Below are 14,561 nucleotides of genomic sequence, written 5' to 3' on the forward strand. Positions count from 1 at the left end.
TCCAAGACAGACAACATGGATTATCATCCCGTCCCCAAATCACAGAAGGGGAATGTTCTACTCCGTGTTGGCTCATCCCTGTGTACAACTTTCACATTATATATCACACTAAAACTAGCCACGTGTAATAGAGATATTTCATAAATAGCTAATTAAAAGCCTAACAATCAATAAACCTCATTATGCAAACTTAAGCAGCAACATTTATATTCCTGGTGAGACCCACCTGCTGTATTTACAATTAAATTTAAGGAAGAAAAGCAAAAATAAAAAAAAAAAGTCCTTTTATGAAAGAGGTCTCACGATGCCAAAGACGACTGTCTCAGAAAGTTCCACCCCTAGCTGTTAACCAAACAAGGCTCAAATTTCATATCCTTCTTGAAATCAAACCCTTAAGAATGTCACTGTGAAACTAAATAGGCTGATGCAACAGATGACATCAGCTGGAGTTGTGTTTGCAGGTCTATCAATCTTAAGCATAAGCCTTGACCTTAACAACAAGCCCAGTGTCATACCCTCTGTATTTGTGTGTTAGGCAAACTTAGATAGAAGTAATAGAACTCCCTATTCTCTCCCTCCCCCACGCTTTACAGCCCTGTGCTGAATTAGCTTAGGTACTCTGCTAATTACTCTATGCTCATTACATCTGTTAAGAGTAATTAGTAGCATTTATTTGCAGTAATCTAATTATGCCAACTGGGGGAGGAGTTCTCATTCACTTAATGGGGGCAAACACAAGTACCGACCATAGCTATAGCCCCAGCACCTTGCCAGGCACTGATAATGATTGATGGGTCAGGGGGTGAAGGAGTGAATAAATGGATGAATGGTGTCTAAAACACAGTAGATACCCCAAAAATGTTCACTGAATTAATTAACAAGCGCTTATCTTCTAATTTTTTGTTCCCAGATATAGAAAACTCCAAGTAACATAAATCCAAAATTAGACACTGCAAACTCCCCTTGTATCAATAAGGCTCACCTCTATGACATATGCAGCAATTCGCACACCACTGTCACCAGTACAAGGCAGCTGTGACTGGCACTTAAATCATAGTGTTCTCTTTATCAATTTATTTTTCACTTCCGTGCCTTCACACTGCCTAACAGTGTGCCAGTAAGTGGGTATACTTATAAAGGGAGCTTATAAGCCCACTTATGAAGAGAGCTAAACAGATGGCAATCCCAGAGCGCCCCGCTGGCTCAGTGGGAAGAGCTGGTGATTCGTGATCTCAAGGTTGTGGGTTCAAGCCCTGTGTTGGGTGTCGAGATCACTAAAATAATAATTAGGAAAAAAAGAGAGAGAGAGATGGCAATCCCTATTCTAAAACACTGAATTTGTTCTTTTTTCATAACTCACCTCAAAAAAATTAAAAGCCTCTCTCACAGCTATTTAGCTCTCACTGATCTTTGGATCAAGTTTGCTTCTCTTTCTTTAGTACACTGACTACGAAGCCCATTGCCATGGGCAAAGACCCTCAATCAATAAATATCGTAGGCACAGGCCATGTGGACTCCAGCAAGCATCTCATCTACAAGCATGGGGGCACTACCAGGAGAACCATTGAGAAGTGAAGGCAGCAGATGAGCAAGGGCTCCTTCAAATATGCCCAGGTGCTAGACAAGCCTAAGGTAGAGGGAGAGTATGGCATCACCGCTCACACCCCTATGGAAGTGTGAGAGCAGCAAATACTACATCACCATCATCAGTGCCCCAGGCCCCAGGGACTTCTTCAGGAATGTGATCACTGGACATCCAAGGCCAATGAGCCATGTTCATCATGGCAGGGTCATGCAGGAGTTCGAAGTGGGCATTTTCAAGAAGGGCAGACCTTCTAGCGTGTGCTGTGGCCTACACGCCGGGCCTGAACCAGCCCATGGCTCACACTGGCCATTAAGAGGGACTCCACCAAGCCTACCTGCAGCACTATGCACTTCCATATCACCTTAGAAGTGAGCACCTACCTGAAGAAGATGAGCTCACAAGCTGGCCATGTGGCCTTTGTGCCCATCTTGGGCCGGCACAGCAACAACATGCCCTGGCTGGAAGGTCAGGAGGACAGATGAACCACCACCAAGTGACTGCTGGAAGTCTCTGGATTCTACCCTCCCACCCACTAACCCAGTCAACAAGCTCCTAAGGCTGCCTCTGCAAGACATGTACAAGATCAGAGGCACTGGAGGCACCTGGGGGCTCAGTCAGTTAAGCATCTGACTCTTCATTTCCACTCAGGTAATGATCTTGTGTTTCGTGGGTTCAAGCCCCCCATCAGGCTCCACACTGACAGCATGGAGCCCGCTTAAGATTCTCTCTCCCTCCCTCTCTGCCTCTCCCCAACTGGCTCACATGTACTACCTCTCATATTAAATAAATAAGCTTAAAAAAAAAAAGGGGGGGAAGAAAGAAAGAAAAAGATCAGGCATTGTGCCAATGGCCAGTGGTCACCCTTGTGACCTCACCAGAGGTCTGAGGAGAAGCACCATGAGGCCTGTCTAAAGACCTGCCTGGTGACAACACGGCTTCAACATGAAGAATGTGTCTGTGAAGGACACTACTTGTGGAAAAGTAGGTGGAGACAGCAGGAACGAATGCCCCCATGGAAGGTGGCAAAGTTGTGGCACAGGTGATGGTCTTAAACCACCCTAGGCAGATCCGTGCTGGCTGTACCCCAGTGCCGGGCTGCCGTACGGCTCCCATCTCCTGAGCTGAGGGAAAAGACTGACCAACACTTGGGCAAGAAGATAGAAGACAACTGAAAGCCCTGAAGTCTGGTGACGCAGCCACTGAGCAGACAGTCCCTGGCAAAGCCATGCATGTAGAGACCTTCTCCAAGTACCCACCGCTAGGCCATTAGGGACATGAGACAAATGGTGGCCCTTGAAGTTATCAAGGCAACAGATAAGTCATCTCCTGTCAGCAAGGTCCTGGAATCAAAGGTAGCGAAGAATGTCCTCTACAGTGTCCTAAGCAATCTTCACTATAAAAACTACTTAACAGTCTATGTATTTACTGAGAAAGATTAATAAAACTTAAGTAGCTGGAGAGAAAAAAAAAAGTAAAAGCCTCACCATTACCAGATGTCCCTTGGGACTCTTTTGAAGGCTTTTTCTGGTCTTCCTTTTCCTCAGAACTTTCCTGAGACTTTGACGGCCGTTTTCTGAGAGACGTCTTCTCTTCACCCACCATTGTCTTGTCTAGAGAGGAAGACATGAAAAGCTTTTGTAGGCAAGGAAAACTTCCTTTCTTCCCTTCTAGGTTTCTGGGCTGGTCTGATAATTAAATTGACGTAAGTCAGATTACCATGAGAAAACTTTAATTTTGTATGTATGGGAGCCCATAAAAATAGGGGACACAAAGAAATGACCAAAGCAGGCAACTCTGTACCTTTTCAAAAAAAGAAACAATAAATGTGTGAAGAACTGACAAGAAAAAGGGGTCTGGACTTGAGGGAGTAAATTAGTGAAGAAGTAACAAGGTTTGTTAAATAGCTTTCCCAGCCCTAAATTCCTTGGTGATAGGGCTGCCTTCTACCCTCCTGATACAGGGAGGGTACCTTTCACGTGGAGATTCCCTGTTTTCAGGCAGACAAAAGAGGGTCAGAATGTCTTCCTTACACTGGATGTAAAGTAACTATAATTCAAAATAATCAATATGCCAAAGTAGCACATTCTGGGGTGGCATATTTTGCTCCCCTTCGCTTTAAAGTATCTGGCTTAAGCAAATGTCACAGTATCACCATATTTAGGAGAAATATTTATTCTCTTCCTCTGGTTTTACTTTATCATGGTTAAGCATTTTCTGAGTACAACACACTGTAAATATTTAAAGAAATTAGTCCTTAAAAAGTAATGGGTTTCAAAGGCCCTTATTTAAACAAAGCCCCCATTCCTTTTTTTTTTTTTTTTGAGAGACATAGCAAGAGTGGGAGAGAGGTAGAGAGAGAGGAAGACACAGAATCTGAAGCAGGCTCCATGTTCTGAGCTGTCAGCACAGAACCTGACATGAGGCTCCAACCCACAAACCATGAGATCATGACCTAGGTCAAAATCAAGAGATGGACACTAAATCAGCTGAGCCACCCAGACACCCTACAAAGCCCCCATTTGTAAAGAACAATTTTGTTGAACAAGGCAGAAATATCTGAAAAATTAAGAATTGAATAACAGAAGATAAGTACACAGACCCCACAAAGTAGAGTACACTTAACATCAAGGGGTGCTGGGTGGCTCAGACAGTTAGGCGTCCGCTTCTTGATTTCAGCTCAGGTCATGATCTCATGGTTCATGAGATCGAACCCCCACATCAGGCTCTGTGTTGTCAGCGTGTAGCCTGCTTGGGACTCACTCTTTCTCTCTCTCTCCCTGCCCCTCCCCTGCTCTATCTCAAAAATAAATAAACTTACCAAAAAAAGTCAAGTCAATGGTAAAAGCAATACCTAAAGTTCAGAGACAGAAGAGACCACTAAGAGATGCAAAGGTTTCACAGAAAAGGTATCTGAATGGAGTCCTAAAGGATGAGAACGGAGCACTCTATGGATGAGAAAGGGTTAAAACTAGGTCCTTATAAGTCCTGTCAGAGACCATAAATTGATGGGACTACTTTACTGGAGGACAGGAAACAAGCTCTTGTTGAGCATCTAAAAGTTCAAGGACTCTGCTGGCCGCTTTAAATTTTTTTATCTAATCTTCGTAACTCTATAAAAAAGGTATTATTAATCACAGTTCACATAAGAAAAAATAAGGCTCAGAGTAGTGCCTTCTGCGCACATACCAGAAACATACCTATAATAGAATGAGTTGAGGTTTTTAAGAATGCGCACCAGGGGAAACTGTGGGGGAATCTCAGAATACCAGAAATGACTTCTTTAGGACTTGGGACTGGCTAGATGATTTTTTTGTAAAAGTCCAAAGAAGTAGGGGTTGACTCTGGCTTGGGCGCAATCAGAAAGCGGGAACAATTCTATGATTCAGAAGATCAACAAATCTTCTCCACAGGGAGGCCAAAGCTATAACCAGCAGAACAGCAATAATCATTCACGTTAGCCTGGAGAGGGGGTGGTAGATATTTTGTGACTTGAACGATGTTCATGTTTTGCCTAGGTTAAGACATGATTTTAGCATATTGTTTTGTCTTGATCCGTCACGGTCACAGAGCAGCCTTATCTGATGCTGACGTTCAGTGGAATTGTTTGTGTTCAACAGAAGGACACCAAGAAGACCCAGATGGCAAGCACCAGACCTGCCCACATGGCGGCCTCGCTGATAGTATCAGCACAGCTCTGGGACTCCACGGCTACTCACTTCTCTTCTCAGTGAATGGCCCAGGACCACACAGGGCCAGATTTGAGCCTAGGTCAGATCCAAACCACAAACATCATTAACTATCTGAGTGTTGTTTTTTTTTTAAGTCGGTTAACAGAGAAATGTGATGAAGGAAAAGACTAGAAAGGAGAGCTAAACTACAGCGGCCTAAGAAACGAGGACTGTTTTTCAGTTAGGCAGTGGTGAGCCCATTCTAAACACTGAAAATATGATCAAAGTCAAATTTCAGGCAGATCAATATCAACACAGTACAAGGTTTACTCCAAAGCAGTATTTTAGTATGTTTTCCTTCCTTTTTTTTTTCTTTTATAGTTTATTTATTTTTGAGACAGAGAGAGACAGAGCATGGGCGGGGGAAGGGCAGAGAGAGAGAGGGAGACACAGAATCTGAAACAGGCTCCAGGCTCTGAGCTGTCAGCACAGAACCCGACGTGGGGCTCAAACCAACAAACTGCAAGATCATGACCTGAGATGAAGTCGGATGCTTAACCAACTGAGCCACCCAGGCACCCCTACTGTATTTTCCTTAATGTGAAACAAAAAGAAAAATAATGAAGTACTCACCACATTATCTTTAAAGTTATATATTTTTAAATTTTAATATTAGTCTTCCTAAATTTTTATGTTACAATGTCCTTTCCCATACAAAATGCAATACAGGAAGAGTTTGACTGTTTTCTTAAATACTACTGCTCAGCAACGTAAAAATCAGGCTAATCTAGATCAATTTTTCCAGAAATCAAACAAATGAAACAGAATTATGGAACAGCAGATGAATACATGAAGTCGAAATTTTAGGAGACCCACGAGAGCCAATTCAGAGGAACCTAGGAAAGAGGTCAGGGCAACCGATAAATTTAAAAGTTCTTTGTGTAACAGTGACAGAGGAAGCTGGAAGGGCATCTAACTCTCCAACAGAAAGATCCGAGAAGAACTGACCACTGGGAGATGACCACAAAGTGAGACATCAGGAAGTAGAAAAGAAATCAGGTGGGGGCTGGGTGGCTCAATCAGTTAAGCATCGGACTCTCTTGGCATCAGCTCAGGTCATGATTTCATGGTTTCATGGGTTCGAGCCCCTCATCGGACTCTGCAATGACAGGGTGGAGCCTGCCTGGGATTCTCCCACCCTCTCTGCCCTCCCTTGCTCATGCTGTCTCTGTTTCTTTCCAAATAAATAAATAAACTAAAAAAGAAAAGAAAAGGAATCAGAGAAGAAAACAACAGATAAAGAAAGATCCAAGGGGCACCCGGGTGGCTCAGTTGGTTAAGTGTCTAATTCTTGTTTTGGCTGAAGTCATGATCTCATGGCCCGTGAGTTCACGTCCCACACCAGGCTCTGGGCTGACATCGCAGAGCCTGTTTGGGATTCTCTCTCCCTCTCTCTCTACCCCTCCCTCGCTTGTTCTCTTAAAATAAATTTAAAAACTTTAAAATTTTTTAAAAAAATAAACAGCTTTATGTATCCTACTCAACAAGATCTTTGACAACTGTTCTTAATCAAGGATAGGGAGGGGTGCCCTAGACTTTTAGGGTATGTAGAAACTTCAATTATTTCAATAACTGAAATAATTACACGTTTTATTACATAAAGCAAGCTGTACAGGCTGACTAAAACAATGCTACTTTGCTTTGGCTGAGACTCTATCAATGCACTGAGAAATCAATTATCTCATGCTGATTAAAAGCACTAATTAAGAGGTGAAATAACTACTTAATAAAACAAGTTGACAGACAAATGCTGTTTAAAAAGCAAAAAAAAAAAAAAAAACCCAGAAAAACACTTAAGCATGGATATGCTATAGAATAATGAAAACATTATTAGAAGAGTTCTTGGTGACGAGACCAGGGACCAACAACCTAATCTAGAGAAGAAAGCTTTACTTCAAAAGTTAAAACACACGGTACTGAGTCTGCACAATTATTCTGCCATAATTTAAGTCTTATTAAAATATTAGTACTTATTAAAGTATTAAAATAAATACTTATTTTAGAAGTGACCCGAATAAGAAAAGTGTTAACTCTACGTAACAAAATCTGTGTATCCTAATCCATACGAACTTCTTTGGCCTCAATTTCCTCTCCTTAGCAGGAAGTGAGAACTGTGAAGGCCCGAATTTGGTATCTGAACACTAAGTAGTTTACACTCCTGCTCCATCATACCACTGTAGCCTCGCTAAATCCTCCAACCTCTCTGGAACCTGTTTCTTCATCTAGAAAATGAAGATAGGGGCGCCTGGGTGGCTTAGTCGGTTAAGTGTCTGACTTTCGCTTAGGTCATGATCTCGCGGTTCGTGGGTTCGGGCCCCGCATCGGGCTCTGTGCTGACTGCCAGCTCAGAGCCTGGAGCCTGTTTCAGTCTGTGACTCCCTCTCTCTCTGACCCTCCCCTGCTCACGCTGTCTCTCTCTCTCTCCTAGAAATAAATAAAACATTAAAAAAAAATTAAAAAAAAAAAAGAAGATAAACACTACTGCACAGAGTGATAACAAAAGAAGATAATACACACTAAAGTGCCACCATTATTGACAACCGAGTTTGAAAGCTTAACTAAGTAATCTGATGCGTGTACGTCTCCCACCTGTATGCTAAATGGCAGTCAAACATTAAGCCACATCATCCCTCAAATTCCACTGTTTGCTTTTATGATATACTAGATGAGGGTAAACAAAGGGCCATATTTATATACTTTCTCAAATGCAGCTCAATGTTTCTAAGAAAACATTAACAAATTGTATTACTGTCATACATACAGATGTTAGGAAGGATAAATCACTTAAAATGGCACAGCTCAATGTTGACCAAATCCGCAGATCATGTAAATCATAAGATTTGAGGGGATATCTGAATCTCATTCACTCCCCCCTCCCTCCCCACCGCTAACTTTTCCACACTTGAACTTCAATATCCGTGTACATAGATCCATCCAACACCCTGGGCTGTCAGCTCTCTGACTTCCTCCCATCTCCAACAAGCTGTTCTCATGTTCCAGTCATACCTTCCCCTTGAGCTTACTGTTAACCAACAACTGTACCATGTCCATAATTCTGATTTCCAGCAGCTGAACTACCAGTGTTCCCTCTAATTCCATTCTTCTCACAGTCTTACCTATCTCAGTTAATGGTTAATGGTCTTCCCCATTTCAGTCTTCACCTAGATATTAAACAAAGCCTAGGAGTCATCCTCAATTCTTTACTTTCCCTTATCCAATCCAGCAGCAGCCTATAAAATAAATACCCAACTCTGATGTCTTCTCACCACATCCACCACCTATACCAGAGCTGAAGCCACTGTCCCATCTCATGTAGCCTCCCAACTGGTCTTTCTCCATTTTCTCCTTTCTGGTCTATTTTTTAACAAAGCACCCAGACTAATTCTTTTAAGGTGAAGTCGGAGCAAGCCACTCCCCTGATCAAAACCCTTCAAACACTGGATCTTGTTCTAAGTCACCACCATTGTCTAGCAACTCTTCCATGATCTGCTGCTCACTCCCTGCCTCTCCCCAGGCACCCACAACTTCCCACAACCCTTTCACTTGCTCTGCTCGAGTGACTCTGGCCTTCTGCTGTTCTCCGAACAAGCCACAAGCATTCCTACTCACAGTCTTTGCTATTTCCTTTGCCAGGACTATCTGCCCCAGATACTATCAAGGCTTTCTCCTTTGCTTCATTCAAGTGCTCTGCTCAAATGTCCCCTCCTCGGGGTCTCCCCTGTCTACCTTTAACTAAACACTCTTGCACCCTGTTACTGTCTTATCCCTTACCTTCCTTTATTTTTCTTCAGAGCACTTACTGCCCAACGCATTATAGTGTTTATTGTCTATCAGCCCCACAAGACGTTAATTCCCAAGAAAAGCAGAATTTTGTCTCGTTTGCTATTTTATCCAAGCATCTAGAACCATACCTGGAACACACTCTGCATTTAATATACATTTGTTGAGTGGATAAAGTGTTACCAGGCATTTTCACATGTGTTAAGGAAATGAAACAATGAGGGCACCTGGCTGGCTCAGTCTGGAGAGCACATGACTCTTGATGTCAGGGTCATAAGTTCAAGCCCCACAATGGGCATGAAGCCTACTTTAAAAAACCAAACAAAGTGCTGAATAAATAAATACTTCTTAAAAATTAAAAAAAAAGGAAATGAAGGAATTGAAACAAATGTCCACTTCCCATGCCCATGAAGCAACCATTAACCGAATAGCATGAGAGCTGAAAAGGTGTTCACTTTTATTTCTAACTTTACCTACTAATGCTAAAAGATAAATGTAAAAGATACATATAAAAAGATAAATATAATGATTAATGAAGGCATTTACCTAGCTTGTGATTTAAATTATATATCTAATATAAATATACATAAAAAGGATCTGTTCTAGAACTCAGGAGTTTTCATCAGCATCTGCTGTTCAGGACACAATTCTACACTTAGGTTGTCCAAGAAACAATTTGCTGACAAATCCCATGTCCTCTGCTCCACTGGATAATCTCTTAAGCTTGAGATTATCTTCCTGAAATGATTCAAATAATTAGAAAAACATTATAAATAATGGCTAGTAAATTCCCTTTACTGGGTACTTACTGTCTGCTCTGCTCTCTGATATGAACTTTGTTTACATTACCTCCTTTAATCCTAACAATAACCCTATAGGATAGGTAATCCCGTGTGGCATCCTCAACCAGAAAAGGGCAGTGATTGCCGGCAGCAGAACTATAGATGACAGTAAGGAAAAAAAGTAGGAAACAATATTAAAAAGCGAGAGCAAGAACAGGTCTTTCAGTGTGGGATCAAAAGGGTTAGGTTTCTTGTAAGTCCCATAAATCATCCTTGTGTCAAAGCAGACCTTCAAGTTCATGCTCTAATGACCTGGTACACCTTAAAAAGGCTACATTAGTTTAAACACAGAAGGCAAGAAAAAAGCTTTTTAATTTGCATCGAAAAAATTTTGTTAAGAAAAAAAGAGAAAAACGTGTTAAGTTCTGGCACTTGAAAGGTATATGCCAAGTATGGGAAATTCATGTAGATTAGGCACTTCTTTCTACAATGATGGTAGGAAAAGGTGTTGCAATAATACAGAGGTCTACGTCATTATACTGTACACACACACACACACACACACACACACACACACAAAAGGTATAACAAACCATTTAGGGAAGTCAAACAAATCCTCACAGCAGAAGTGATATTAAAGCTAGAGCTGAACGAAAAGACAGAAGTTTCTAGGTATCAAAACAGGATGGGAAGAAGAGAACATTCTATGATAAGCATGAACAAGTAGAGACCTTGCTGACAGACTCACAATTTCAAATACTCTCTGGAGGTCTACTACAGTACCAAGCCCTGGGATACAAAGTGACTACATAACAGCCTGTGGCCTCAAAGAGTAAAAATCTAGTGATTTTTTAATTATAGCATAATATAATTATAACATATATAACAGCTAGTGATATTACAGAACCGTAACTGAGATGTACAGAGTATTAGGGAAAAACAGGCCTGGCACCCAACAGAACTTAGGGGCAATTAGGAAACATTTCCTGAAAAAAAAATCTAGGTTAAATCTTAAAGGAAGAAAAGGAATTAATGCTGGAATGAGAAAGGGCAAGAACAAAAGGTCAAGGGCTCTTAGGGCTGATTAAGAATTTGCAACTTAAAACAAGGAGCTGCAGAGGTTTTAAACAAAAGGGTGGGGGCGGCTGGCAGGCTCAGTCTGTGGAGCGTGTCACCTTGATGTTCAAGCCCCTGGGTGCGTGCAGAGATTACTTAAAAAAAATTTTTTTAAATATATAAAAAAGAAACAGGAAGGTGACTTCATACTTGTCTTTTAGTAAGATAATTCAGACACCAACGTAGAGGATGAGAGACCGGCAGGGAGAAAAATTAATTAGCACGCGCGCGCGCGCACACACACACACACACTAAAGTCCTGAAATAAGGCTCTAACAGCAGGTGATGATTAAGTGAACAAATGATTTCATGAAAAAATTAGAGATAAGGGAGAGAGATCTACAAACATTAAGCAGAGGCATTGATGATATCCAGGTGGTTACATCCAGAAGGCATCCAGAAATGTAGATCCAGAGTTTATTAACTCAACTGACTAAGGTTCTGGGTGTACCAGTGAGATAAGTAACTACAGGAGAAATGAAAGGAGTAGATAAGTTCAGCAGAATGTGCCTTTGGGTCAGCCCAGTGACAATGATAAGCAGACAGGTGAACAGTCTAGTCTGGACTAGAGACAGAGATCTGGATTCATTGGTGGCAGTGGCCTAAGGCACGGGATGGAAATAGACCAGGGAGAGCCCACAAATTAAGAAGTTACCTAGGAGGAGGCACCTAACTGGCTCAGTCAGAGGAGTGTGCAACTCTTGATCTCCAGGTCGAGGGTTCAAGCACCACACTGGGTGTAGAGGTTCTAAAAAAAAAAAATTAATAAATAAACTTAAGAAAAAAAGAAGTTACCTAAGAAACAGCAAAGCTAACATTTATGAAACACTTACTGTGGTTCATTTAATCCTCACAACAATCTATGCAGTAGATACTATTATCCCATTTTACAGGTGGTTACGCAATTTTCCTAATACTACAAGGTACCTCAAGAACAGTGAAAAAGTAAAGCCTAGTTGAGATTAGAGAACCAGAAGCAAGTAATATTAGAAACCCAGTTAGAAAATTCAAGAAGTAATGTGATCAATATCATGGAAAATTCAAGTAAGACTAAAAAGGAAAAAAAAAAAGAAAAAGGAAAAGGAAATAAAAAAAGAGGGTTGGACATAGGATATTTCACAATTTGGGGACATTAATAGCTACAATTTACTTGTATATTTCATTCCAAGAAGGACAAAAAAATATATTGGGTTGGGTTGCAAAATAAGTTGAGGAAGTAAAGACAGTGATCACGAGACCAGTCTCTCAAGAGGTCCAGCCATAAAGGAACCAGGAACTAATATTTACTAAGCCAGTAACATTTAATGCTGGGCAGCAGGACATAGCCATCAGTATCTCACTGAAATGTATCATTTAAAAAAATCTCACTTGCATTTTAAAAGCTACAAAAGATTCAGAAACCCTATGAAACTTGTTCAAAGTCAAGAGTCAGTAAATGACAATGGAAACATTTACACTTGAAGTGACAAAGAGCTGACTAGATAGCTATTTCAAAATACAGCACAGACTAGACACTATTTCTTAAGAATCCAATCTGTGCATTGGTTTCATAAAGCTCAGTGTGATCATATCTAATTTGCCTGAAGAAAGGGAAGAAAAAAAAGACTTCAGAAACAAATGAACCATGTTGGAAAGAATATCAACTTTAGCCTGCCTGCCGTGTTCCTATTATAAGGCGTTCAGGGGTACTGAGGTGACTCAGTCGGTTAAGTGTCTGACTCTTCATTTCTGCTCAGATCATGATCTATCTCATGGTTCATGAGGTCGAGCCCTGCATCCAGCTCCCCACTGACAGTGCAGAGCCTGCTTGGGATTCTCTTTCCCTCTCGCTCTACCCCTACCATGCTCACTCTGCGTCTCTCTTAAAATAAACAAACATTAATTATTAATTAAAAATAAGGCTTTCAAGAGAACCTATAAATCTATAAAACAGTGTGACCAACTTTGCTATATCACTCTCACATTCAATGGAGAAAAAGAGAACAATTGCAAATAAATTTACAATCCAAAACATAAAGTTTTTCCCCCTTCCTTCCAAACAAAGGTTTACCCAACTACAACCCTACACAACACGTCTATATCAAACAACTACATCATTAAGCCAGCTGGCTAAACTGAAGAACCCAGACAAATTCTCATTCACACACTTCTGTATGGTCAATATACTCATTTATCCTTTGCTGATAAATTTCAAAAAAAAAAGTTGTTAACTGGCCTTTGTTTAAAAAAAAAAAAAAAAACTTTTCCTATTTCCTTCCCAAAGGAAACAGGTACTTTTACCTAGTTAATATTTTCCATTCAAAAGCTCCTTCCTCTGTTCTCCAGCTCGTTTGTTTTTTCATTGTGCCAGGTGCTAGACCAGACTCTTATAATTCAGACATAAATAATATGCACTAGCTAGCCCGGGCTTCATGAAATGTACATGCCAGTAGAGGAAACAAAGTATCTAAATGACAAACACATTACAATTGATGATTAACTGCTGCTAAGGAAAACAAGAGTACTATGAGAGCTTACCAGAGATAGGTTGGGTTTCCTGAAGTGACATTTGAGAAATGTGTTGGATTTGAGGAAAGGAGAGAATGGCACATTACAGGTGAAGGAAATCCCTACGACTAGAAGAGAGTAAAGAGAAAGAGGCTTTCTTGGAACAAAAATAAAATCAATGTGGCTTGAGCCTAGAGAACCAGGAGGGAAGTGGCCAAAAAGAAAGGGAGATGGAAGAGTGGCAGCAGTATTTTGGTCTTTCTCCAAAGGGAATGTGAAACGTTTGAGAGTTCCAATCATGTGATGCACTGGGACACGTGCACTTTTTAAGAATCACTCTTGAATACATCAGAGCTCCTACCTTTGAAAAGTCACTCTCAAGTCTAGACAACACAGCATTTCCCTAACAAGTCACTCATAGATATTACACACATAAATGGGGGGGAAGAGGGGGAAGGAGACTTGAAGCTGAATTCTACGTCAAAGGCAGGTACTCTGAAAAAACAGTTTAAACGATGGCAGCGACCTAGAAAGTGACCAATGAACTTAATCTATACATAAATATGAAAAAAGAGCGTTTCTACTTGTTTCTCGGTGACAAATGACTTCTACATATACATATCAGAGGAACTGAATGGCTATTAATATTTCACAGTGACAGAAAACTACACCTTAATATTTGAAAATAAAATATGAGTTTGATGAAAGGCTTTGGTGCCCAGATTTCGATATCTTGAAGTGCCTGCCATCTACTTTGATCCTAAATCAATGAAAAGCTAACTTCCTGAGCTCATTTTTGCTTTCGCTTCTTAAAGAATAAAATGTCTTCTACTTCTTTACTACCAGCTCGAGGAATGTCACGGTATCTGGGAGGCACCCAACAGACCTCCGAGGGTCCCAGGGCTGCCAGCCACGCGGGCGCCCTCCNGGGCCGGAGATGCAGCCGCCACCTCTTTCCCCTTCCTCGCCGGCAGACGAGAGTAGACCCGGGCGGGAAGTGAGGAGAGGATGGGGGAGCATCGGCATTACCTGGGGCCGGAGCCCGACAGCCAGAGAGAACGGCAGGGCCGGGGAGCCCTCTCA

The 14,561-nt window shown here is 41.3% G+C and overlaps 1 protein-coding gene across 4 annotated transcripts in view; it reads right to left on the minus strand.

Moving 5' to 3' along the window:
* The window catches only part of SOAT1 (sterol O-acyltransferase 1), a 69,892-nt gene extending 55,337 nt beyond the window's left edge, over positions 1 to 14,555 (minus strand). Inside the window, exons 1-3 of one of the 4 annotated variants that reach the window (XM_077763292.1) lie at positions 14,508 to 14,555; positions 11,647 to 11,739; positions 3,070 to 3,195 (exon numbers count right to left, since the gene is read on the minus strand). In XM_077763292.1, coding sequence (XP_077619418.1) covers positions 3,070 to 3,187 — 118 coding nt within the window. In that variant the 5' untranslated portion in view covers positions 3,188 to 3,195; positions 11,647 to 11,739; positions 14,508 to 14,555. Of the gene's footprint in view, positions 1 to 3,069; positions 3,196 to 11,646; positions 11,740 to 13,508; positions 13,659 to 14,507 lie in introns of those variants that run through there. The other 3 variants (XM_077763291.1, XM_077763289.1, XM_077763293.1) reach the window with 3 other exon arrangements.
* Positions 14,556 to 14,561: the final 6 nt, after the last annotated feature.

This window comes from Crocuta crocuta, unplaced genomic scaffold, assembly GCF_008692635.1.
Source record: "Crocuta crocuta isolate KB4526 unplaced genomic scaffold, BGI_CrCroc_1.0 scaffold3, whole genome shotgun sequence".
NCBI classification, from domain to species: Eukaryota; Metazoa; Chordata; class Mammalia; order Carnivora; family Hyaenidae; genus Crocuta; species Crocuta crocuta.